This window comes from Rhinolophus hipposideros, assembly GCF_964194185.1.
Source record: "Rhinolophus hipposideros genome assembly, chromosome: 11".
NCBI classification, from domain to species: Eukaryota; Metazoa; Chordata; class Mammalia; order Chiroptera; family Rhinolophidae; genus Rhinolophus; species Rhinolophus hipposideros.
In genome coordinates this window covers 47,143,352-47,169,504 of record NC_138057.1, presented here as the reverse complement: position 1 = coordinate 47,169,504, position 26,153 = coordinate 47,143,352, and the positions used below count along the sequence as shown (strand labels likewise).

Below are 26,153 nucleotides of genomic sequence, written 5' to 3'. Positions count from 1 at the left end.
CCCTGAAACAATTAGAATAAAATGACACTTACTGGAATAGAGGATGGAAACTATTTTTCTTCATGAAGTGTCCAAGATATGTTGGCTGGGACCAGTCCCCTACCCTTCACTAGAGAACATCCCAAAATAATTTTAGGCAAGTAGAATGAAGAATAAAGTAGAATGAGTAGGTGCTTGTACATACCTCTTAAAACCTCAATCATGCCTTATAAGGAACATTATTTGATCCTTAAAGTTGTTCTGTTTGTTTTTAATTTTAATATGTTGCCTTTTTAAATGTTAGTTCTGCTGGGTAGAGTATCTCATAGCTACTCTTTTTTCTTTAGTCCCACTTTTATCTGTCCTCTTCAACTGCAGTCCTTCTAGTACCATTCAATAGCTTTAAAAATTTTAGTGATCATCATGTATCTTGAAGTCTAAAAGGTCAAGTCTTGAATATGCTTGAATAGACTATCTCTAAAAGAGTACCCAAGAAGTTGTAACTCTTTGACAAAGGGTGGGGAAGGAGGGTTTACCGGAAGAAGGAAAGGAGAAAGGCTCACTTTTCACAATATAAACTTAAATTTTCTGTCATGTCTAGGTACTACCAATTAAAAAATTATATTACAAATAAAAAGCACTGCGTGAGAGAGGGAGGTGGAGAACAAACTCAGTCCTATCTGGCTCCATAACCTATTTCCTTTTTATTGTACTATGCTTCCAACATGTCTATCTTAGATATATGAACTTGGATAAATTATTCATTTCAGGTCCTAGTCATATTAGCTGAAAAGTAAGATGGAATTTGTTGATTTCTGAAATTACAATAGATGATCAGCGTGTGATTGAAATAAATATTATCTACTAAAAGAAATGGACCCTATAGTTAATGCTGCCAAAACACAGAATAGCAATAATAGACCATTACATCTTCAAAGCAAAAAATTCTACCTAGCTTTTAAAAATCTCACCTAAAAAAAATAATCTCACCTAAAATCTGGTTTTACCTAAGCAATTCAACCTATTACCATACTCCTCAGAACATGTTGAACTCACTTTTGTTCCCATGCCCTTTCTTACTAATATTTATTGTATTTGTTAGCTCTCTTTGGTTGTAAGTAACAGAAGCCCAACTCAATCCAGCATAAGCAAAAAAGAGACATTTATTTGGTTCCTATATCCAAACCATGGAAGAATAGGGATTGAGTAGTTTATATAGCTTTAGGACTCTTCCTTTCTCTTCCAAGTCTCAGATGGTGTCTTGTCTTGAGGGGCAGCGAAGTTAGGAATGGCCTGTGTTGCTATCTTGGTGATATCAGTCCCCTTCCGTCTTTTTTTATTTGGCTAACTGCTTCAGAACTTGGTCAAAGAGTCACTTTTTCCTGGAAACTTTCCCTGATTATGATCTATTTAGATGCCCAGAATATTCTGTGTATACTTCATAGCTTTCAACACCTGTTTTATCATTGTTTTGCTTTTTCACTGGAATTTGAGTTCTTGGAAGTATGGGACCATATCTTGTTGATTTAGTTTCCCCAGTAGTTCTAATTCCTGTCACATAGTAGGTAATGTAAATGAATGTTGCTTAATGAATGAATGAATGTTCTACCTTCTCGCTAAAACCTTCTCGCTAAAACCTTCTCTAGCCTTTTTTGGTCTGCTTCTTCTGTATATTTTTATAGCATGTAACAGAGGTACATAGATTTTACTTCCTTTGCCAGTTCAAGCACATTGTTTGGGCCTTCGTGGAGCTCTGCATTAAGAATTCTGAGACTGCATACTTACTTAGCAAGAAAAATTGTCAGTATCAATTAATTGTTTACCATTTATAAAAGAGGAAGCAGTGGCTGCATGCTTTACAGGTATTTGCCATCCTGACATATAAAAAAGAATGCTTAATAATTGTGTTTGTTATTATATTTGTTAGTTTTTGTTCTTCTCAGTAGATTGTGAGTTCTATGAGAATAGCCCATGGGTAGTGTAGTACTAATTGCATAGTAAGGGCTTAAATAATTGATTTAAGTGATGTTCAAGAGTTGAATCCATTAAGGTCTACCCTAGGAAAGAGGAGAAAATAGGCTTACTCCACATATCATGTCATCTTCAGTATAATCGCTCATTTAAAGAACACCATTATTTAGATTTCCTCTTGGAATAAGTTCAAAGCATCCAAGTGTGGTAAAAGAGAAATAGCACATATAGACGGAGCATTCTGAGGTTTGCATGTCACTGTATAGCAAGGTATCTTGAAACTAAAGCTGGGAGGCTATTCTTCTAGGAGGTGACTTGGAACCCTTAGAAATATGAAAGGAATTCTTGATCAAAGCATTCATATTTGTCATTTTACTGTATAAATGATATGTTAGGAAATAGGTGCTCAGTGGGAAGTAGTTTTTTTCTTTAATTGGAGTATAATTTATACACAATAGAATGCACAAGTCTTAAGTGTGCAGTTTGATGAGGTTTGACACATGCATGTACTTATGTGACCTATATCCCTATCAAGGTAAAGAACATTTCCATCACACTGGAAGGTTCCCTTGTACCCCGTCTCAGTCGTTTCCTCATGCCCTCCCCTACCCCCCACCATAGGAAGCCACTGTTGTGATTTCTGTCATCATAGATTAGTTTTGAGTCTTTGTTTAAAATAAAGCCTGCAGTATGTTATTCTTTGGTCTGGTTCTTTCCGTCATCAAAATGTTTGAAGGTTCATCCATGTTGTGTATTAGTAGTTTTTCCCATTTCATTGCTAAATTGTATTCCTTGGTGTGGCTATATCACAATGTGTTTGTTTATTATTCTTTTTATATACATTTGGTTTCTACTTTTGACCATTATGAATAAGGCTGCTATAACATTTGAGAAAACAACTTTATTGAGGTTTAATTTGCATACTATAAAAGTTACCCATTTTAAATATGCAACAGAGTGGATTTTAGTATATTTACAGAGTTGTGCAGTCATTACCATAATCTAATTTTAGAATATTCTCGTCATCCCCAAAAGAAACCTCATGCCCATTATCAGTCACTCCTCATACCCCTTCTGCCCTGCGCCTCACCCCTGGCCTAGGCAACCACTAATCTATATTCTGTCTCTATACATTTGCCTATTCTGAACTTTTTGTACACGGAATCATACAATATATGATATATTGTGACTTCTTATACTTAGCATGATGTTTTTTAAATATAGCCATGTTGTAGCATCTATCAATACTTCATTTCTTTTTGTTGCTAATAGTGTTCCATTGTATTTAATTTTATTTACATATTCATCTGTTGGACATTTGGATTATTTCCACTTTTGGTTATTGTGAATAATGCTGTTATAAATATTTGTGTACAAGTCCTTTTATGAACAAATGTTTAATTTCTCTTAGGTAAAAATCCAAGAATGAAATTGTTATCTAAATGTACGTTTAAGCATAAGAATTACTGAAGAGTAATGTCTTATATATGGAAAAGCAAAGGACATTTGTTAGTCATATTAGGAAAAAATCAAATTGGATCTCTACCTTTCGTCTGGCATTAAAGGCTACTCCACAGATTAAATACTTACATGTTGAAAGACAAATTGTATAACCCTTAGAACTAGAAAATATAGAATATATTTCTGACTGAGGGGTAGGAAAAGCACTATAAAAGAAAGGTTGAAAAATTAGATGTTATTCAAAATGAATAACTTATTTTCTACAAAAATACCAAAAGAATGAAAAAAGACAAGGGACGAATTGAGAAGGTATTTTCAAAGCAGAACTGGTAGAGGATTAGTATTCAGACACAAAGAACTCGTATCAGATGGTTAAAAAAGAGACGGTTGTCTTGTTTTCTTATTGTCTCATAGGATAGCAAAAAATAAATAAATAAAAAATAGAGATATCAGACATTTTACAAAACAGGGAAATATGAATACCAAAAAAGTCCAACTTTGTTATTATCGGAGAAGTGCCCCTTTCTTCTGACCACCACGTAGGCCAAAATTAGGACGTTTGAAAATATCCAGAAGTTGTACATCAGTGGAGTTATGGAACAGTTTACATTGGTGGGGATGTAAATTAGTACAAATATTTTGCATTAGTCTGGTGTTCTTATAAAGCTGAATATACATTTTAACCCAGGAGTAAGTAAACTTTGGTGTAAAGGGCCAGGTAGCAAATATTTTAGGCTTTGGGGTCACATCCGATCTCTGTCACAACTAACTGAACTCTGCCGCTGTAGTATAACAGCAGCTATCGTATAAAAGCATGGCTGTGTTCCAGTAAAGCTTTATTTATAAAAAAGGGAAGTCTTATTCTGGGCCATGTTTTGCTGACCCCTTATATAATTTTAGCAGTACACTTGTAGGTATACATGCACTAGAGAAACTTGGACATGTGTTCTGAGAGCCATGTACAAGAATGTTTTTATGAATGCGGAATAGCCTAACCCTCCCCCGCAAGAAAACTTGAAAATATTTAAATGTTAATCTTCAGTAGAATGGATACATTTTAGTATAATCACACAATGGTTAATACAGTAGTGAAAATGAATTTATAGCTCTAAGCATATTCATCCACTATGTGGATGAATCCAAAAGAGAATGTTGAGTGAAAAACAAATCTCAGAAGACTACCTCAGAGTGATACCAGTTTTATAAAACTTTAAATCAAGCAAAACTAAATAGTCTTCCTAAAAATGTTTAAACTGTATGTAAATCAAGAACTGATTCCCATTTTACAGAAAATACAGGAATTAGAAGTACAAGTTAAATGATACCTAAAGGAAGCAATCAGGTTAATGTAGAAGATGGATATTTTGTAGGACAACTGGCGTATTCTCTTCAGCAAGAAAGTATTATGGAGAAGAAAAGGGTGGAGCGTGGGGAAGGGATGTTCTGGATTAAAGGAGATTTAAGAGATGACCAGTGTAATGTTTGGATCCTAGTTAGATTATCAACAAAAGACATTTTGATACAACTGAAGAAACTTAAATATGAACTAGGTATAAGATGATACTCAGGTGTGATATTTTTGTTAGGTGTGATACTATGGTTAAATTTGAAAATTTATTTTATAGCTGCATGTGAAAGAATTTTGAGATGAAGTGTCATGTTGTCTATACTATAAAATATCTAAACAAAAGGGTGGGATAAACTGTTAAGGAAAACCTTAACAATTGTTAAATCTAGATGTCAAGTCTATGTGTAGAGTATATGGGTGACATTTTTCATAATGAAAAGTAACACAAGCAAAATGAAAATATATTATTTAATGATATAGCTATAAAACGATAAAAGATGGAAATGATAAACACTAAATTTGTGTTAACAGTTAAATCTTTGGAGAGTACAAGGTATAGGTAATATTCTAGTTTTTAAGTAAAATAGTGGGATCATGGAAATCCTTTAAAAAAACAGCTTTATTGAGTTATAATTTATATACTATAAAATTTACCTATCATTAAGTATATATTTCAGTAATTTAGTAAATTTAAAGAACTGTGCAACCATAACCATCGTCTAGATTTAGAACATTTCTGTCTTCCCCAAAAGTTCCCTATATCCAGTTGTAGTTAGTTTCTACTCCCAGCCCCTGGCAATCACTAGTCTACTTTGTATCTTTATAGTTTGCCTTTTCTGATAATCTGAGTGGACTCATGCAATATGTATTCTTTTGTATCTGACTTCTTTCACTTAGAGTAATATTTTTGAACTTTATCCATGTTACAGCATGTGCCAGTAGTTCATCTGACTTTATTGCTGAATAGCATTCCATTATATAAATGTTATTTATTCACTAGTTAATGGACATTTGCTATGAACATCTGATACATCCTTTGTGTGGATATTTTTTCATTTCTCTTAGGTGGATACTCAGAAGTGAAATTGCTGGGTTGTAGGGTAATTTATGTTTAACTTTTTAAGAGTCTGTCAAGTTGTTTTCCAAAGTGGTTGTACCACTTACCATTCCCACCAGCAGATGAGGATTCAATTTGACGTCCTTGTCAACACTTAACATTTTCTCGTTATGATTATAGCCATACTAGTGGATATGTAGTGTATTTTATTGTTTTTTATTTGCATTTCCCTAATGGCTAGTAATTGAGAACATCTTTTCATGTACTCAGCCATTTTTACATCTATTTTGGTGAAATGTCTATTCATATCTTCTACCCATTTTTTAAGCATGTTGTCTTATTATTGTTTTGTAGATACATTGTAGATACAGGTACTCCATCAAATACATGATTTGCAAATATTCTCTCCTGGGCTGTTACTTGTCTTTTTATTTCTTAATGGTGTCTTGTGAAACACAGAGTTTTTAATTTTGATGAAATCGTTTATCCATTTTTTTCTTTTATGGATCGTGCTTTTGTTTCTCATTTAATAACTTTCTTCCTAACCCAAGGCCACAATGATTTATTCTAGAAACTCTGTTTTAGTTTTTAAAACTCTACGATCCATTTTTCCTTTTTTATCATGGTGAAATACATATAACATAAAATTTACCGTCTTAGCCATTTTTAAGTGTATAGTTCAGTAGTATTAAGTACATTCACATGGTTGTGCAGCTCTCACCATTCAGCCCCATAACTCTTTCATCTTGTAAAACTGAAAATCTATACCTATTAAAAAATAGTTCCCAATCTACTCCTCCCCCCAGCCCCTGACAACCACCTTTCTACTTTTTGTCTCTCACATTGACTACCCTAAGTACCTCATATAAGTAGAATCATGCAGTATTTGCCTTTTTGCGAGTGACTTATTTCACTTAGCATAGTGTCCTCAAAGTTTCATCCATGTTATAGCATATTGCAGAGTTTCCTTCCTTTTTAAGGCTGAATAATATTTCCTTGTGTGTATGTAGACCACATTTTGCTTATCCATTTGTCAATGGATACTTGGGTTGCTTACATGTTATAGTTCTTGTGAATAATACTGCTGTGAACGTAGGTGTACACATATTTCTTTGAGACCCTCCTTGCAGTTCTTTTGGGAATATAACCATATGGAATTTCTGAGTTGTATGGTAATTCTATTTTTAATTTTTGAGAAATCTCCATACTTTTACACAGTGACTGTACCATTTTACAGTTCCACCAACAGTGTGCAGGGTTTCAGTTTCTCCACATCCTTGCCAGCACTTGTTTTCTGTTGTTGTTTGTTTGTGGTATTTTTTGACAGTACCTATCCTAATGGGTATGAGATGGTATCTCATTATAGTTTTGATTGCATTTCCCTAATGATTAGTGATGTTGAACATCTTTTCGTGTGCTAATTGGCTGTTTGTGTATCTTCTTTGGAGAAATGTTTTCAAGTCCTTGCCCATTTTTTTAAATTAAATTTATTGGGGTGACAATGGTTAGTAAAATTACATAGGTTTCAAATGTACATTTCTATAGTATATCATCTATGTATCACATTGTGTGTTCACCACCCAGAGTTAGTTCTCCTTACATCACCATGTATTTGACCCCCTTTGCCCTCTTCTACCATCCCCCCTCACCGCTTACCCTCTAGTAACCACGAAACTGTTGTCTGTGTCTGAGTTTGTCTTGTTCCTTTGTTGCTTTCAGTTTTATATTCCACATATGAGTGAAATCATTTTTTCTCAACTTTTTCTGTCTGACTTATTTCACTTAGCATAATAATCTCAAGATCCATCTATATTGTTGTGAATGGCAGTATTTCATATTTTCGTAACAGCAGAGCAGTATTCCATTGTGTTTTTATACCTCGTCTTCTTTATCTAATCATCTCTCGAAGGACACTGTGGTTGTTTCCATGTTGTGGCCGCTGTACATAATGCATCAGTGAACATCGGAGTACATATAGCTTTACAGATAAATGTCTTCAGAGTTTTTGGGTAGATACCCAGGAGACGGATTGCTGGGTCATACGGTAATTCTATTCTTAATTTTTTGAGGACCCTCCATACTGTTTTCCATAGCAGCTGTATCAATTTACATTCACAACAGTATGAGGGTTCCTTTTTCTCCACAGCCACTCCAACACTTGTTACTGAGTGGTATCTCACTGTGGTTTTGATTTTTATCTCCCAAATAGCTTGTGAAGGTGAGCATTTTTTTCATATATCTGTTGGCTGTTTGTATGTCTTCTTGGGCGAAGTGTTAATTTATTGCTGTGTTTGATTTGCTAGTGTTTTGTTGAGTATTTTTGCATCTGAATTCGTCAGAGATATTGATCTAGTTTTCTTATTTTGTTTTATCCTTACCAGGTTTGGATATCAAGGTATTGTTGTTGGCCTCATAAAATGAGTTAGGAAGTATTGCCTTTAATTTTGGGGGAGAGTTTGAGAAGGACAGGTATTAAATCTTTCGTATGAATGTTTGGTAGAATTCACTGGTGAAGCTGTCTGGTTCTGGATTTTTGCTATATGGGAGGTTTTGGATTATTGTTTCAATTTTCTTACTGTTGATTATTCTATTTAGATTTTTCAGTTCTTCGTGATTCAGTCTAGGATGGTTATATAATTCTAAGAACTTGTCCATTTCTTCTACGTTACTGAATTTGGTGGCATATAGTCTTTCATAGTGTTCTTGTATAGTCCTCTGTAGTTCTGTGGTGTCGGTCATAACTTCTCTTTCATTTCTGATTTTGTTTGAATCTTTTCTTTTTTTCCTTACTGAATCTAGCCAGAGGTTTGTCGATTTTATTAATCTTTTCAAAGAGCTAGCTCTTTGCATTAATTTTTTCTGTTGTCTTTTTGTTCTCTGCTTCATTTAATTCTCCTCTGGTTTTTATTACATTTCTTCTGCTGACTTTGGGCTTCATTTGTTCATTTTTTTCTAGTTCTCCAAGATGTTATGTTAGGTACTTTACTTGGGATTTTTCTTGTTTCTTGAGAAAGGCCTATAATGATATAAGCTTCCCCCCTTAGTACCACTTCTGCTGTACTCCAAACATTTTGATATGTCGTACTGTCATTCTCATTTGTCTATGTTATCTTTTGATCTCTCCTTTTATTTCTTTTTGACCATTTTTTAGTAGCATGTTGTTTAATCTCCACATATTTCTTCTTTTTCTTGCTTTCTTTTTGCAATTGATGTACAATTTCAAAGCATTGTGATCAGAGAATATGCTTGGTATGATTTCAGTCTTAAATTTGTTGAGGCTAGTTGTGTGTCCCAACATATGGTCTATCCTTGAGAATGTTCCATGTGCACTATTAGAGAAGAACGTATAATCTGGTGTCTGGGATGAAAGGCTCTGTAAATGTCGATTATGTCCATTTGGTCTAATGTGTCATTTAAAGCCAATATTTCCTTATTGGTGTTCTGTTTAGATGATCTATCCACAGCTGTCAAGGGTGTATTTAGGTTCCCTACTATAATTGTGTTTTGGTCAGTTTCTCCCTTTAGTTCTGTTAGTAGTTGCTTTGTATATTTTGGTGCTCCCCGATTGGGGCCATATATATTGATGACTGTTATATCTTCTTGTTGTATTGTCTCCTTTATCATTATGAAATGTCCATCTTTGTCTCTTGTTACCTTTTTTATCCTGAAGTCTGTTTCGTCTGATACAAATATGGATACACCCACTTTTCTCTGAATACCATTTGCTTGGAGTATCATTTTCCATTCTTCCACTTTGAGTCTATATTTGTTCTTGTGGCTGAGATGTGTCTTTTGGAGGCAGCATATGGTTGGGTTTTGTTTTTCGGTCCAATCTGCTACTCTGTGCCTTTTTATTGATGAGTTCATTCCATTTATGTTTAGGGTGATTGTTGATGTATGGGGATTTCTTGTAGCCATTTTCTGTTTTCTGGTAGCTCTGTGTCTCCATTATTTCTTTCCCCTGTGTTTCTGTCTGTTATTTTAGTTTGGAGGTATTTTGTGATTTTTTTTCTCTGTTCTCTGTATATGTATCTCACTTTTAGATTTGGTGTGGTTGCCATCATGTTTATGCAAAAGAAAGTTTCATATATACAGTAGTACTTTTTCTTTAGAATGCATCTTATCTCCATTCTTTTTTGCAAATTCAAAACTTTATTCCCCTCCCATTTTATGTTTTTGTTGTCACAAATTATCTCTGTGCTGTGAGTTCATTTACAGATTTCAGTAGCTGTTGTCTTCTTCTCTTTTTAAAAAATGTTTTTACCTCATTTAACCTTTGTTATAGGTAAGTGTATAATAATACCCTATTTTCAGTAAGGGTTGCAGTTGCTTGCTTCTGTCTGTCTGTCAGTCATCTTACTCATAGTTTTGTATCCTTTCATCTTTTTGTTTCAGTAAAATAACCCCCTTCAGTAATGTCCTACAATGCAAGTCTTATGGTAAATTCCCTTAGCTCCTGTGTGTCTGAAAAAAGTCTTTATTTCTCCTTCAAATCTAAGGGATAACTTTGCTAGTATAGTATGCTTGGCTGATAATTTCTGTTTTAATAGTTTGAATATTTGATTTTACTCCCCTAGCTTGTAGGGTTTCTGCTGAAAAATTCAATGGTAATCTAAGGGATTTCCTTTATAGCTTTCCAACTTCTTTTCCCTGGCTGCCTTGAGAATTCTTTTTTTGTCATTAATTTTTGACAGTTTTAATATAATGTGCCTTGGAGAATGCCTCTTGGATTGAGATAATTAGGTGTTCTGTTTGCTTTTTGGATTCAAGGATCCAGCCCGTGCCATAAGTTTGGGAAGCTCTCGTCAACTATTTGTTTGAATAGGCTCTCTGTTCCTTTCTCCCTCTCTTCTCCTTCTGGTATACCGATTTTTCTTATATTGCTCTTTCTAATGGAGTCAGATTGTTCTCGTAGAGTTCTTTCTTTCTTCCTTCTTTCCTTTTTTCCTTTCTTCCTTCCTTCCTTCCTTCCCTTTCCTTTATCCCAAGTCTCTTTTCTTTCATCTGCATCATTTCCAGATTTCTGTTTTCAATATCATTAAGTCTTTCCTCCAACTGGTCAGCTCTGTTTCCTGAGCTCACTAGTTCATTCTGTATCTCTTTTTTTGAGTTCTTTAGCTCCAGAATTTCTATTTGGTTCTTCCTTAAAGTTTTAGTCTCTCTGGTAAAGTACTTCTTTTGTTCATTGATTTTATTTCTGAGTTCATTACACTGTCTGAGTTTTCTTGTATCATTGAGTTTTTCCAGAACTGCAATTTTGAATTCTCTGTCTTTTAAGTTATGTCTTTCCATGTCTTTAAGTTTATTTTCTGGAGATTTTTCATTTTCTGAGTTTCCTTGTTACCTTGGTGTTTTGCAGTATTTGATGGATTATTTCTCTGCCTAGGCATTTTTGGGAATGAAATCTGCATTTTATTTTAAGTGTGATACCTCTATTTAGCAGGTTTGTAAGAAGTGATCTTTCTTCTGTTTTTCAGTAGGTGGCGCCAAAGTTCAAGTTTATTTTCTCTTGTTTACTCTAGCTTTTTGTAAGATCTCTGCAGCGTGGTGTAAAATGCCTTGTATTTCCTAGGGAAGTGGATGTCTTCTCAGTGAGTAGGTCACCTGTCTCTAGGCACCACCCTCCTGGGGGATTATGGGCAATGGGGCTCTGAGCCTGTGAAATCCCAGTGCTTCTCCCTCCAACCAGATGCTGCTAGAGGTGTATTTGGTGCCCCCACTAGGATCAGCTGCCATGGGTGGAGGCAGACTGGGCAGGGAGAGGCTAACTCCTGTGTTTAAGGCTTTGTTCTACTCCCAGTAATGGCGACTGCCAGAGCCCAGCTGCCTCACCTCTGTATCTTTACCCGTCAGTGGGATTAGCCGCAGTGTACATCTGTTGCTCAGGTAGGAATATACCTGCCTCACCAGTTCTCAGGGCTGCAGATAGTGTGCTCTGTAGCCAAACTCGCACTGTTACAGCATCTTCTGGGGCCTGCAGCTAGTTTTGTTTTCTGCTTGGCAGTGGCGGCTGCTAGACCACAGCTGCCATACCTCTGTGTTTCATCTCTGTCACTGGGCTTAGCTGCAGTATGTGCTGACCACTCAGGTACCAGTGCTTATTCTAGTCCCTGCGCCTCCGGGCTGCAGAGTGCACATTGCACCCTGCTTTCTCCCCTCTCGCAATCCCCCCAAGTAGCTCTCAGCTGCGTCCATGGCACCTCTTTCTGCTCTTTTCCTTTCTCCCATTTACTGTGGTGTTTCAATGTGCAGATCTCATAGATGTGTTTTTGTGTTGAGCAGGGAATCCTTTGTTGAATATAGCTGTTCGACTTGCAACTTCCAAGGGGAGAGAACAGAGGGACCTCTCATACCACCATGCTTCTCTCTTTTAGCATTTTGAATATATGAGCCTACTGTTTTCAGGCCTTCAAGTTTCTGTTGAGAAATCTTCTGATAATCTTACTGAAGATCCTTTGTACACGATGAGTCGCTTCTTCTTACTGATTTTAAGGTTTTCTCTTTGTCTTTTCAAAGTTTGATTATATATTTTGGTATGGGTCTTTTTGAGTTCATCTTACTTGACCTACTTGGATATTTATATTCATGAATTTCATCAAATTTGGGAATTTTTCAGCCATTATTTCTTCAAATATTCTCTCTGCCCCTTTCTCTTTTCTCCTTCTAAGATTTCCACAGTATGTATGTTGGTTTGCTTAATGGTGTTCCACATGTCCTTTAGGCTCTATTTGGTTTTATTCGATCTTTTTCTTTCTCTTCCTCAGCTGAGATAATTTTCATTGTCCTATCTTTAACTTTTTTTTCTTTTGCCTGCTCAACTCTGCCTTTGAATCTATTTGTCATTACAGTTACTATACTTTTCAGCTCCAGGATTTCTTTTTGGGTGTCGTTATAAGTTTCCTATCTCTATTGATATTTCCATTTTGTTCACACATTGTTTTCTTGATTTTTTTGCCCCCCAAAACTTTTAGTTCTTTGAGCACTACTAACACGGTTTTTTTGAAGTCTTTGTCTGGTAAAAATGCCGTAAATCTTTTTCAGGGACTGTTTCTATTGATTTATTTTTTTACTTTTCAATGGGCCATACATTCCTCTTTCTTTGTATGCCTTTGTATTTTTTTTGTTGAATACTAGACGTTTGAATCTAATAATGTGGTAATCTGGGAAAACCTTTCCTCAGGGATTGGTGTTTTTATTGTTTTTGTTTTTTTAGTTTTTGAAGGCTGTCTGTTCAAGGATCAACATAAGATGTAAATTTAATGCTGAGGTCTTGTCTGAGCTTCTCCTTGGATACGCACAGTCAGCTCCTTTCTAATTTTCCCCTTATAGGCAGTTGTTTTTGAATGTCCTAGTTCTTAATTCCTGGCTCATGAAAGTGGGAAAGCAAAAAAATGAAAGAGAAAAAAGTATTCCAGCTCTTTAAATCCACTGGAAGTCACTTCAGCTGGAGTGGGTGGGGCTTGCAATAATGTGGGAGTGCAACAAAAATGTCTGCCTGCCACTTTGTCTGCATCTTTCTGATGGGAAGCAGCAGTGACCAGAGCACAGATCCCTGTTATTTGGTACTTGTTGCCCACCCTCACTCCCATAAGCTGTATGCAAGCTACTCTAGGAATATGCACACAATTGCCTGCCTCATGGCTGAGGGTAGGGAATGGGTAGCTGTTACTATGCTAAGAGCTGAAATTGACCAAAATTAACTGCAATTTACCATCAAAGTCCTCTCCTGGAAGTTGCAAGTCTTCACCAGACTCCAGAAATCCAAAATAGTTACATCAGACAGATTTCTGCCAATGCAGTTGTTGTCTACTTGGGGAGATAGATTCCTGGTGCTTCCTACTCTGTGTGTTCCCAGAATCCTTGCTATGATACATTTTTTGGTTAATTTTTGCATATGGTGTGAAGAAAGAGTCCACATTCACCTTTTAGCATGTATATATCCAGTTGTCCTAGCACCACTTGTTGAAGAGTCTTTCTTTCCTTAATGAAGTACCTTGACACCTTTTAAAATAATAAATTTACCATAAATGTGAAGACTTACATCTAGACACTCAAATAAGTCCCAGGATCTTTAGGGCTATATTTACAGAAGCACTATCCTGTATTATTCAGTATATGCTTGGCACTTAAGTGTTCAAATTTTGAGTTAAATTGAAATTGAATTGGCTAGACATTAAAATAAAAAATCTGTGTTCTTAGGTTTGCCACATTTTTGACTTTTTTTCTTTTGGGGCTTCGGGGTGGGGGTGTGGTTGATTTATTTTTGCTCCTTTTCCTTGCAGTTTCTTATCAAGGTATCTTTTGAAATATTCCATCCTTAGGTTGAAAAGAAATTTTATGCCTCCCTAAAAAATACTCAATATCAGAGTACCCTTTGGCATAGGTATGCTGATAATCGTAGCAGCTATCAAAAAAAGGAGGACACTGCTAGAACTGCAGTCTTCAGAAAAGTGAAATCCAGAGGCTGATTAATTGCTATCATCATGCTATTCTGTCCACAGAAGCTCAACAGTGTTTTCAGCATGTTGTATTTACTGCTTTAAAATGACATCTTACTGGAATATACTGGAATTATTTTTTTGAAGCAGTAGACAGAGATATCTGTACCACTTAGCAATAGAATGACTCATGTGGAAGTTATTTAACTTTCCTAAGGCCATGATTACTTTGTGGGGAAATAATTCTTGCTCCATCAACCTGTTACAGTGTTGACGAGATTCAAATAAAGTGATGTTTGTGTAAATGCTTTGCTAAGTAAGTATAAAGTGCTTTACAAACATTTTAATGTTATTTGTATATTTATTAAGCACTGGTATACAATTTTCTAAACAATTTCTAAGATAATGTAAAGGGGAAAGCATGAATAGTTGTTGAACTGTTGGGTCATTTGCTCACAAATACAATCACGATGGGTAAAATTGGGAGTATTATAACTCAAGAATGTGGGACATATGTGAAACCAATGAGTGAGAGGAGCATTTTCTTTAGTTGTCTCTGACTTTAAAACAAGTTGGAGAGGCAATGCTATTTTTCTTGGATAACATGTAAAGTGTGTAATTTTATGTAATGGAGTAGATTGTGATAAAATCTTACTTCTTTATCATTGGTGTGCAGAATTTATGTAAAAATTATTTTTAAATGTAAAAGATTAAGCAATACGAAGCTAAAGTAATCAAGCCAGTGTGGTATGGCAGAAGGGTAGTCATAAAGGTTGACAGAATTAAGAATCCAGAAAAGAAACCCTTAAATTTATGTTCAGTTGATTTTGGACAAGGGTGCCAAGACAATTCCGTAGAGAAAGAATAATCTCAACAGATGATGCTGGATATCCACATGCAAAAGAATAAATTTGGACCCTTATTCATACCATGCACAAAAAATAACTCAAAATGGGTTAAAGACATAAATATAAGAACTAAAACTATAAAGCTCTTAGAAGAAAATATAGGAGTAAATCTTTGTGACCTAGAGTTAAGCAGTGGTTTCTTGGATAAATTGGACTTCATCAATATTTAAAACTTTTGTGATACAAAGGACACCATCAAGAATGTGGAAAGGCAACCCACAGAATAGGAGAAAATATTTGTAAATCATATATTTGATAAGAGACTTATATCTAGAACACAAAACTCTTGGAACTCAAAAATAAAAAGCATCCCAGTTATAAAGTGGGCAAAGGATCTGAGTGGACATTTTTCCGAAAAGATATACAAATGTCCAATAAGCACATGAAAAGATACTCAGCACTGTTAGTTATCAGAGAAATGCAACTTAAAACCATAATGATATACCACACCACACCTACTTGGGTGGCTGTATTGAAAAAACGACAGGTAATAACATGTGTTGGTAACAATGTGGAGAAATTAGAACTCTAATATACTGTTGGTGGGATTGTAAAATGGTATGGCTGCTTTGGAAAACTATCTGGCAATTCCTCAAAAGGTTAAACACAGAATTACCATATGTCCCAGCAGTATTACTTCAAGGAATATATCTAAGAGAATTGAAAACATGTCATGCAAAAACTTGTGAATGAATGTTTATAGCAACATTATTCATAATAGCCCAAAATGAAAACAACCCTAATGTCCATTAACCAATGAATAGAGAAATAAAATGTGTATCCATCAATGGGATATTATTTGGCAATAGGGAAAACAGTATTGATACACCTTATAATATAGATGAACCTTGGAAGCATTTTGCTAAGTGAAAAAAGCCAGTCACAAAAGACCGCATATTGTATTATTCTATTTGTATCAGATATCTAGAATAGCTAAATCTATACAGACAGAAAATGGACTAGTCTTGCCTAGGGGACTACTAAAGGGGGAGGTATTAGAAGGAAATGGGGAATGACTGCTAATAGGTTCACTGTTTCTTTCTGGGGTGATGAAAATTATGAAATTGATTATGGTTGTGGTTGCACATCTCTTTGGACATATTTAAAATGACTAAATTGTGCACGTTAAATGGGTGATTTGTATGTATATGGATAAAAATTAGTTTTTAATCAAGTAGTACCTAACAACAACAAAAATAAGAAAGCATTTGAAAGTGTGTCTTTACTGTTTATCTTCTGGAGGTAGAGAAGAATTAGATGGTCGATTGTCTCTGATCATTTTTTTTCTCTACCCTTCTAGTGGCTGACTGGGTTTATTAAATGCATAATAAATGCATTTTGTATTAAATGATAGTAAATTATAATTCATTTTTGACAGGAATTGAGTTCTTCTCAGACTTTATCACATGATGGAGGATTCTTCAATAGACTGGAAGATGATGTTCATAAAATTCTTATTAGAGAAAAAAGAAGAGAACAGCTTACAGAATATAATGGAACAGATAATTGCGCTGCTCATGAACACAACCAGGCATGTAAAATAGAAAATTCAATCACAGTGAAATTAAAACACAATTTTTCTTTTTTAGAAAACATAAGCAGTGGAATTTAATTATGATTCTATTAAGTTACAGTTTTAGGATTTGTCTTAGTCATAGATATTTATATTAAAAAATGTGAAGTACTTCATTCATTGATGAATATTTATTGAAGTACTTTTAGGCTCCAGTGTAGAGAAGTAGGACTACCAAGATGAATGACTGTCCTTCCTTTAGACACTCAGAGTGGTAGGGATCAGAGGAGGTAGACCTGTAAAGAGAATGTCTGTCACTCAGTATGATGAAGGCTTTAAGAGATACGAACAATAAAAAAGAGGTTTTGAATAGAAAAGTAGTAGATCACTCAGGTGAATTGTGAAAAGTATATATGAAAAAGTGACATTTGGGGTTGATTTTGAATCTGAGAAATGGAGAAAGCCTAGAACAAAGCCCAGAGTTAGGAAAGGCCCTAGTCAGACTCAACATCCAGGAAACTGACAAATTCTGCATCTAAGAATGTAGAGTTAAAAGAGTGTGAGATAACATGACCAGAGAAACACATTGCATTTAGATTACAAAGGTATTTTTATATGAAACTGAGAATTTTGTCCTGTAGACCAGGGTTGCAAACTGTGGTCCACAAGTCAGATCTAGTCAGCAGTCTTGTTTTTGTAAGGCCCATAAACTAAGAATGGTATTCACGTTTTAAAAATATTGTTTGTTTTTAAAAATCTCATAGAGACCTACAAATCTGCATTTATTTTTCTCACCACAACCTCTTCTTCTGTCTTACTTCCTTTTAAACTATGAACCTATTTACTTTACTTTGTATTGACCTCCAATCCATCAATAACTTCTCCTGGCCTGAAACTTACAGTAAGTAATTTGATTAATATCCCCATGAACACTTTCTCCTTACTTCCATGATTTTCTTTTATTCCCTATCTCCCAGTGTGCAGCATTGGCTCTTACAGAATTGTCTGCCCTTTATTCTAATTTAATTCCTGGGCTGCCAGGTATTGCTGGAGTATGTATTTTTTAAAACAGTGCTAATGTTCTATTCTGAAAATCAATGCTATATAACTTTTACCATATCCTCATTGTTCATAATCACCAGGACTGCTTAATAGGCCTTTAATTCATCTGTTTCTGACTTCCTACAATGGCTATTCCAAACTCTAAAAGCCCATATTCCATTGTACTCTCTTCAGTGGATGTTATTTCTGTTTCCTAAGCTGATAAATTCAATCATTCAACAAATTAAACACCTACTGTATTGTTTTATAGGACACAAGAGAAGTAAAGACTTAAGACTTTTTTAATTCCGAGGCAGCAATAGATTGGTTCATAAATAACACTAACATTAATCCACATGAAAATCCATTTTCAACTTAGTGGTGTGAAATCCTTGCCTGCCCTGAAATACTCGTGAGCTTCTTCTTTTCTGGCATTGAATTAAATTTAATGTTTTCCTGTCTTGCCTTGATTATCAAAGATTGTACAGTCCATGTTAACATTTATAGTTAGCATATTTGCTTCCTTCTTTTTCATTGACTATAATTTTCCCCTTTGTGGTCTGTATCTCCTCTTTTTTAAGCCATCTCAGATAATTTTTGGATAGAAAGCATGATACTAATATATTTCATCAAATAGGTGTCTCAGACCCTTTGGAAAATAAAGTTGGGTATATATGTTCAGTTCAATGGTTCAGTAATATTAATAATCTAATACAACCATAGGACAATACAGTATAGAAGATAGTGTAAGTCTTTGAAATTAAACAAACCTAATAAGACAAAATACAGCTTCTGCAGCTTATCAGCTGTGTTACATTTGGATGAAATTATACTGCTTTTCATGTACTGTTAGTAGGAAAATTAGCAATCATGATATAAATGTTTATCAGAGCATGTTGTACACAGTACACATTTAATAACAGATAATTACTTTTGTACAAGATAGAAAATGGTAAGTCCAATAAAGGATATATTGATAAAGTGTCATAGTAATTCACAGGAATGGAGATCAGAGGTGGCTTTCTTAGAAGAAAATAGCTTTTGATTTGGAATTTAAAGGACAGTAGAATTTGAACATGCAGAGGTGAGGAAGAAGAAACTGGAATGCAATGAGTAATGGCACTGAAGTAAAAATATAAACCAACTGAATTAAAACAGAAGGATCATAGAGAATAGTATCCAGTAAGTTTGGTAAGGTAGTTTGGAAAAGATTGTGGAGGATTTAAATAGGCCTAATTTATGATTTAGTTGGCAGATAGTAAAGAATTCTTGAAGGTTTTTGAGTAGAGAACAAAGTTTTATGTGGTAATATTAACTCCACTGCAGTGCCTAGGAGAAACTGAATGAAGTTGAGGGCTAGTGATAGGAATTAGACAAGACGATAGTATTGTTATGGATATAGAACAACAGTAACATATTACTAGTGGTAGTGTAAATTGGTATAACCATTTGGAAAACAATTTGGCATTAACTTTTAAAGTTGAAGATGATGAGCAGACCATATGTTCTAGAAATTCTACCCTAGATTAAACCCGGGAGATGTGTTCAAGAAGAATGTTGAAAACTCACTTGTTTGTATTAAAATTGATAGGCGAAATGAATGACAATTATACATAGCAACATGGATGAATATCAAAAACATAATGTTTAATAAATCAAGTCACCAAATAATAGTTTGATGCCATGTATATAAATCTCAAAAACTAGAAAATTTAATATATGTGTATATATATATATATATATATATGTATATATATATATATTTTAGGACTACATATATATGTAGTAAAAGACTAAGGGGAAGAGAATGACTACCACAAAATTTCTAACAGTGTGTATCCTCAGGAGGATATGACTGGGAGAAGCACATAGGGGATGCCAAAATATTGGTAATGTTCCCATTCTTTTTTTTGTTTATTAAATTTATTGGGGTAACATTGGTTAGTAAAACTGTATAGGTTTCAAGTGTACATTTCTATAATACATCGCCATATATTTGACCCCCTTTTCCCTCTTCTACCAACTCCCTGCCCCTTTACCTACTGGTAAGCACTAAACTGTTGTCTGTATCTGTGAGTTTTTGTTTCTTTGTCGCTTTCAGTTTTATGGCCCACATATGAGTGAAGTCGTGGTTCTTGACTTTTTCTGATTTATTTCACTTACCATGATAATATTAAAGTCCATCCATGTTGTTACCAATGGCAGTATTTCATCTTTTCTTATGGCTGTGTAATATTCCATTGTGTATATATACCACATCATCTTTATCCAATCAGCTATGGAAGGACACTTCAGTTGTTTCCATGTCTTGTCCACCATGAATAATGCTGCAGTGAACATAGGGGTAACATACGAGGCCGGACAATTAAGTTTGCAAACTTGTTGCAACAATGTTGCTAACCTTTTTTGATATCAGGGATTATTCATTATGAATTTGTACCAACTGGACACACAGTTAACCAAGTTTACTATTTGGAAGTGCTGAAAAGGCTGCATGAAGAAGTTAGATGACCTGAACTTTTCGCCAACATTTCATGGCTCTTGCATCACGACAATGCACCAGCTCACACGGCACTGTCTGTGAGGGAGTTTTTAGCCAGTAAACAAATAACTATTGGAACACCCTCCCTACTCACCTGATCTGGCTCCCAATAACTTCTTTCTTTACCTGAAGATAAAGGAAATATTGAAAGGAAGATATTTTGATGACATTCAGGACATCAAGGGTAATACGACGACAGCTCTGATGGCCATTCCAGAAAAAGTTCCAAAATTTCTTTGAAGGATGGACTAGGCTCTGGCATCGGTGCACAGCTTCCCAAGGGGAGAACTTTGAAGGTGACTGTAGTGATATTCAGCAATGAGGTATGGAGCACTTTTTCTAGAATGAGTTCACGAACTTAATTGTCAGACCTCGTATATCTTTATGAATAGATGTTTTCAAATTTTGGATAGATACCCAGAAGGTTTGCTGGGTCATACGGTAATTCTTTTTTTTTTTTTTTAATAATTGTTTTATTTTTTAATTACAGTTGATATACAATAGTATATTAGTTTCAGGTGTATAACAGTGATTAGACATTTGTATAACTTACGAAGTGATCACCCCAATAAATACAGTACCCATCTGATACCATATATAGTTATTACAATATTACTGACTATATTCCTTATGCTATACCCTTCATCCCCATGATTATCTTGTAACTACCAATTTGCACTTCTTAATCCCTTCACCTTTTTCACCCTGCCCCTAACCCCTCTCCCATCTTTTACCCCAACAAATCTAGTATCGCTCTTGACACCATACATATTTATTACAATATTATTGATTATATTCTTTATGCTATACCCAACATCTCCATAACTACTTTTATATATATATATATATATAAAATTATAGTTGGAAACCCCGTGGCCATCTTGTGGTTACCGACTGTTTTCTAATCCCCTCACCTTCCCCCTTATCCTCACCCCCCCGCCCATCTAACAACCAGTAATTCTATTCTTAATTTGAAGATCCTCCATACTGTTTTCCATAGTGATTGTACCAATTTACATTCCCACCAGCAGTGTAAGAGTGTCCCATTTTCTCCACAACCTCTCCAACACTTGTTATTACTAGCCCTTTTGATGATAACCTTTCTAACTGGTGTGAGGTTGTATCTTAGTGTGGTCTTTATGTGTATTTCCCTAATAGCTAGTGAGATTGAACATTTTTATACATCTGTTGGCTGTTTGTATGTCTTCTTGGGAGAGATGTGTGTTCAGGTCCTTTGTCCATTTTTTAATTGGGTTGTTTGTTGTTTTGTTGTTGAGTTGTATGAGTTCTTTATATGTTTTAGATATTAGCCCCTTATTTGAGGTGTTGTTTGCAAATATCTTCTCCCACTCAGCTGGTTGCCTCTTTGTATTGTTGATGGTTTCTTTTGCTGTGCAGAAGCTTTTTAGTTTGATATAGTCCCATTAATCTATTTTTGCTTTTATTTCCCTTGCCTTTGATGTTACTTCTCCCCACCCCACCCCTCGCCTCCTTTTTTTCCTCATTGTACTCCTTTCTCAGAGAAAGCTTCTCTTTTTTCCAAGGTTATAATACTTTTTTACTATACACTAATATACCAAGAATTTTTAAAGGTGAAAAATAGTTCGACCCTAATTTAACCATTCTTAACACAGTATTTGGTTTCATTTTTGAATACTCCTTTTCTAGGAAAATGCTACATGTATAAGTACTTAAAAATAATTGTAACAGTAAGGAACATAGTTCCATAGCCTTTTTTGTAAACCATGCATTATATGTTGTCAAATCAACATGCTGTTAATTTCCTTGGTCAGTGCTTTATAATTGAACATTGAAGTTGTTTAGAATGTCACCATATGTTCATTGAACATATTCATGTGTTTAATTTTTGATGAATCATTTCCTTGGAATAAATTCTTAAAAATAATAATTGAATCTAGGGTATAATAAACATCTGTGTTGCTCTTGACATGTATCAACATTGTCTTCTATCAGCAGGATAATTTCTCCAGAACTTCACTGGCTTTGGGTAGATCATCCACTCCTGATCTCATTCCCCTTTATGGCTTTCAGATCTGTTTCATTTATTTCCCTTATGGCGTATTTCACCCTTTGATTCTACGGATGCCTTATACTTACTGTGTCCAAACTCAGGCTCATCATTTACTCTCCATACCAAGTATTTGGCTTGACTTCCATCATTTCTGTTTTTAGTTTCATCATTTTATCTAGAGATCCAGACTATAAACCTCCTTTTTCACTTTTCTGTTTTTCAGGGCTTGGGAATTTTTAATCTTTGAAATATTTTTCAAATGTCTTTTATATTCTCAGTAACATTTCTCTAATTTAGGCCCTCATCTCTTACTGGTATTATTTCAGTGATGTTTTAACAAGTCGTTCTGCCTCCTACCTTCTGATGCTAGGTAATTTATCTTATACATTGCTAACATGACTTTTAAAAAAGCGTAACATCCACCTTACCACACCATGTCCTTAAACTTCAATGTGTGTTGAATCAGTTACAGCAGGTCCGTGAATAATGTGGCTTCATTTAATGTCATTTCATTTTATTGTTGATGAGATGCTGGAGGAACTTAACAGTTGTTTTGTATCAATTAGCCTGCGGTAAAATCGGTTTTGTTTTACATAGTTTCACTTCAAGTTGCAGAACTTATCCATGACCTTAAGTGAAGACTTAATGTACAGTGTCCTTGCCTTCACATTTAAAGTTCTCAGGCTGTGCTTTTCAAACTGGGAGTCCCAGCTCATTTAACTGGTCCTGAAATCAATTTAGAAGATTGTTACCAGCACTTATAAAATGAAAAAAGTGTCAGAGTATACGCATGTATCTATTCATATTTTATGAAATTTATTTCTGTGTATTTTGTTGTGTTACTTAACTTTTCTATGGATGTATACTCCTCCCCTACCCTCCCAGTAATGTAGAAACTGTTGTATGGACCATTTTTTAGTGAAATGCAGGTGGCAAACATGTCAGGTCATTAAGTAATAATTCTTGAACATTAAATAATTGAGTTTTTAGTAACTAAATTTCTTTCTTTTACCCACACTGAGAAAAAAATATTTTAAATATACCAATTTGATATAACATTTATTGCTTACTATTGAAACTGTACACTTTCTCATGTTTATTCGTCATATGCCTGTTATGTGGGTTGTGACTTACATTTTCCAGCTTTTCATTTATCTTTCATTTTGTTAATAGTATTTTTGGAAACTTTTCATCAAGTTAAATCTATCAGTTTTTTTCTTTTAATTGTCTCTGTTTGAAATCATGTTCATTTTGTTAATAGTATTTTTGGAAACTTTTCATCAAGTTAAATCTATCAGTTTTTTTCTTTTAATTGTCTCTGTTTGGAATCATGTTCAGAAGGGCTTTCCTACTCAAAAATGGTAGATATATTAATCCTGATTTTAATAGGTAGTTTAATATTTTCAAAATTAAAACAATATTTTATATTAAGTAATTATATACTCAATATAAAACAATTTTGATAAATTTTTAAATTAAATGAAATCTTCCATAATCTCATGTTTTAAGAGAATTGTTAAAAATTTGTTGTGTTTCCTTCCAGCCTTTTTCCTTGGCATATAGTATCACAATTTTGGAATCACGTTAATATGTTTTATAGTTTATATAAACATTTTTAGTGAATTCAGAATTTATAGTTTTGTAAATTTTCCATATATTTAGCCCATATTCTATAGCTTAAACTCATGTCCACTTTTTTTGTTGTAATAAATCTGCAATAAACACTGATAGATACTCTTCCCCCCTCACTTATCTATTTAAGATAAATTCCTAGAGGTAAGATTCCTGGGCCTAATAGTCTCTCTCTCTCTCTCTCTCTCTCTCTCTCTATCTTTTGCTTAACCGATTTTAATAACATAAAACTCCTACTGTTGATATAATTGTTATGTAAAATACTAGATGAATAGTCTTCTTTTAAAAATATAAAATAAATAAGCAGGATGTGAAAATAGGCAAGTTTCCATTAAATAAATGAAAAATTTTTAAAGAAAGATTTGCTTTCTATATCATTTGAAGAAGGGAAATTATTTAAACAATATTCAAGTTTATTAAACACATTTTTAAAAGTATTTAAAAATGTTTAACTTTCATCAGCTTCAAGGTTTATATTGCTTCAAAATTTTGCATGTAACTGAACTTTCAAATATGCTAACACCCGCTGAATTGATTCCACTCTGGATTCTAAGGCATTAATTTCTCCTTGCAAATTTGCTTTGCTCTTTTAATATTTCTGGTGTTTCTTCTTGAGAATGGCTAATGAAAACATCACCAATTTGATAAGGTATCATTAAGCTGTTGTCATCTGTAAGCATGATGTCCTTACAAGCATCTTCTAAATTTTGGAGTTGCTTCCTTCACTTCTGTGATTCTACGTGTGTTTCTTGCAAATTTGTTTATCTTTTGTTGATCTTTAAAAGTAACATTGGCATTTCTGCAGTCACCTTCTTCATGGTGGCTGCCATCTTGGGCTGAATATTTCTAATTTTGATCTACTCACCTTATTCCTTAAACTAGAAACTTTGAGTGTCCATCTTTCTCACCTGCCACATTCAACCTCTTGTCAAATGCTCTTGATTCTGCTTCCAATTTCTCACATGATACACTTCTTTCCATTTAAACTCCTTCCACCTTAATCCAAGGCATAATCTTCTCTGGTCCACGCTTGTAGTAGCAATTAAAAGGTCTTTCACCTGTCTTACCCGACTCTAATCCGTTTTCCATATATCATCCTTTAAAAACGTAAGTCTAACATAAATCTTTTTAAAAAATTATAACATAAATCTTATGGAGCCACTCAAAATCCTTCACTGCATTCTATTTTACTCAGAATAATATGCAGACAGACCACTGTTATGGCCTACAAGGCCCTCCAAGATCAGGCCTCTACCTGTTTTTCCAAAGTCATTTTGTACTGTCTTCCACCTCACTAAGCTCCAACCACACTGGCCTCTTTTTTCTTCTAGACTCATTCCTGCCTCAGAGCCCTTAAACATACTGTTCCTTTTACCTGCAAATCTGTTACCTCTTTTTACTTAGCCAATTCCTACCGATCATTCAGGGTTCATCTTAAGTGTCACTCCCTCAGAGAGCGCTTCCCTGATCCATGAGGGAATAATTCACATTATTCCCTTTATATCACTATGCTTTTCTTCATAGTTTAAACCTCAGTTTTAATTGTGGCATTTCCTTATGTCAGATCTGCCTCCTGCACCAGACAAGTGCTATAAGGGCAAGGATCTTTTCAGTTCTATTCACTATTGTATACCAGCACTTAGCAGTTAGGTGCTCAGTGAGTAATTTTGGAATAAGTTAATGTTAACATCTCTCTCATTAGATAAATAGAACCAATTTATACTGTTATCAAAAGTATGACTTTGGGTCAATTTTTCACATTTAAGTTTGTTTATTTTGGTATATGTTACAAGATGGCAGGTATTTAACTTAATTTTTCCCAGTTAGCCATTTGTCCTGTAACCTACCATTATTCTGTAATTCAGTCTTTTCTCACTTCTTTAAAAACACTGTATATTACAATAAATTCTAATATCTTAAATCTCTTTCTGGACTTGGTCACCCTAGGTGCTATGACCATGCTATTTCAATTATTTTTGCTGTATATTATAGAATTATTTGTTAGGCAGATTCCTCTTCATTGCATTAATTTTTCACCTGTTTCCATCCTGTATTCTCCCAGATGAACTCTTGCTGAGTTCCAAAGTACAAAATCCTATTGGAATTTCTATTGAAAATTTGTTGAATTTACAAAGTTATACTTAGTAACATTTAGCCTTCCTATCTACAAACATACTTTGTTCGTGTCCCTTTTTAAAAGGTATTTTGTAATTTTCATTATGGATCCTGAA

At 34.5% G+C, this 26,153-nt stretch overlaps 1 protein-coding gene and 1 pseudogene across 11 annotated transcripts in view; one reads left to right on the top strand and one right to left on the bottom strand.

Annotated features, from left to right (window-relative positions):
- Positions 1-26,153, top strand: part of GKAP1 (G kinase anchoring protein 1) — a 70,453-nt gene that overhangs the window by 31,688 nt on the left and 12,612 nt on the right. For 6 of the 10 annotated variants that reach the window (XM_081067077.1, XM_081067079.1, XM_081067081.1 and 3 more), the window contains one exon: positions 16,541-16,693. The exons of the other annotated variants lie outside the window; for them this stretch is intronic. In XM_081067077.1, the coding sequence (XP_080923203.1) occupies positions 16,541-16,693 (153 nt within the window). The remainder of the gene's footprint in view (positions 1-16,540; positions 16,694-26,153) is intronic. 10 annotated transcript variants of the gene reach the window in all.
- Positions 24,371-24,752, bottom strand: LOC308505233 (prefoldin subunit 4-like; annotated as a pseudogene). The gene has a single exon. The product of its transcript is annotated as a prefoldin subunit 4-like (transcript).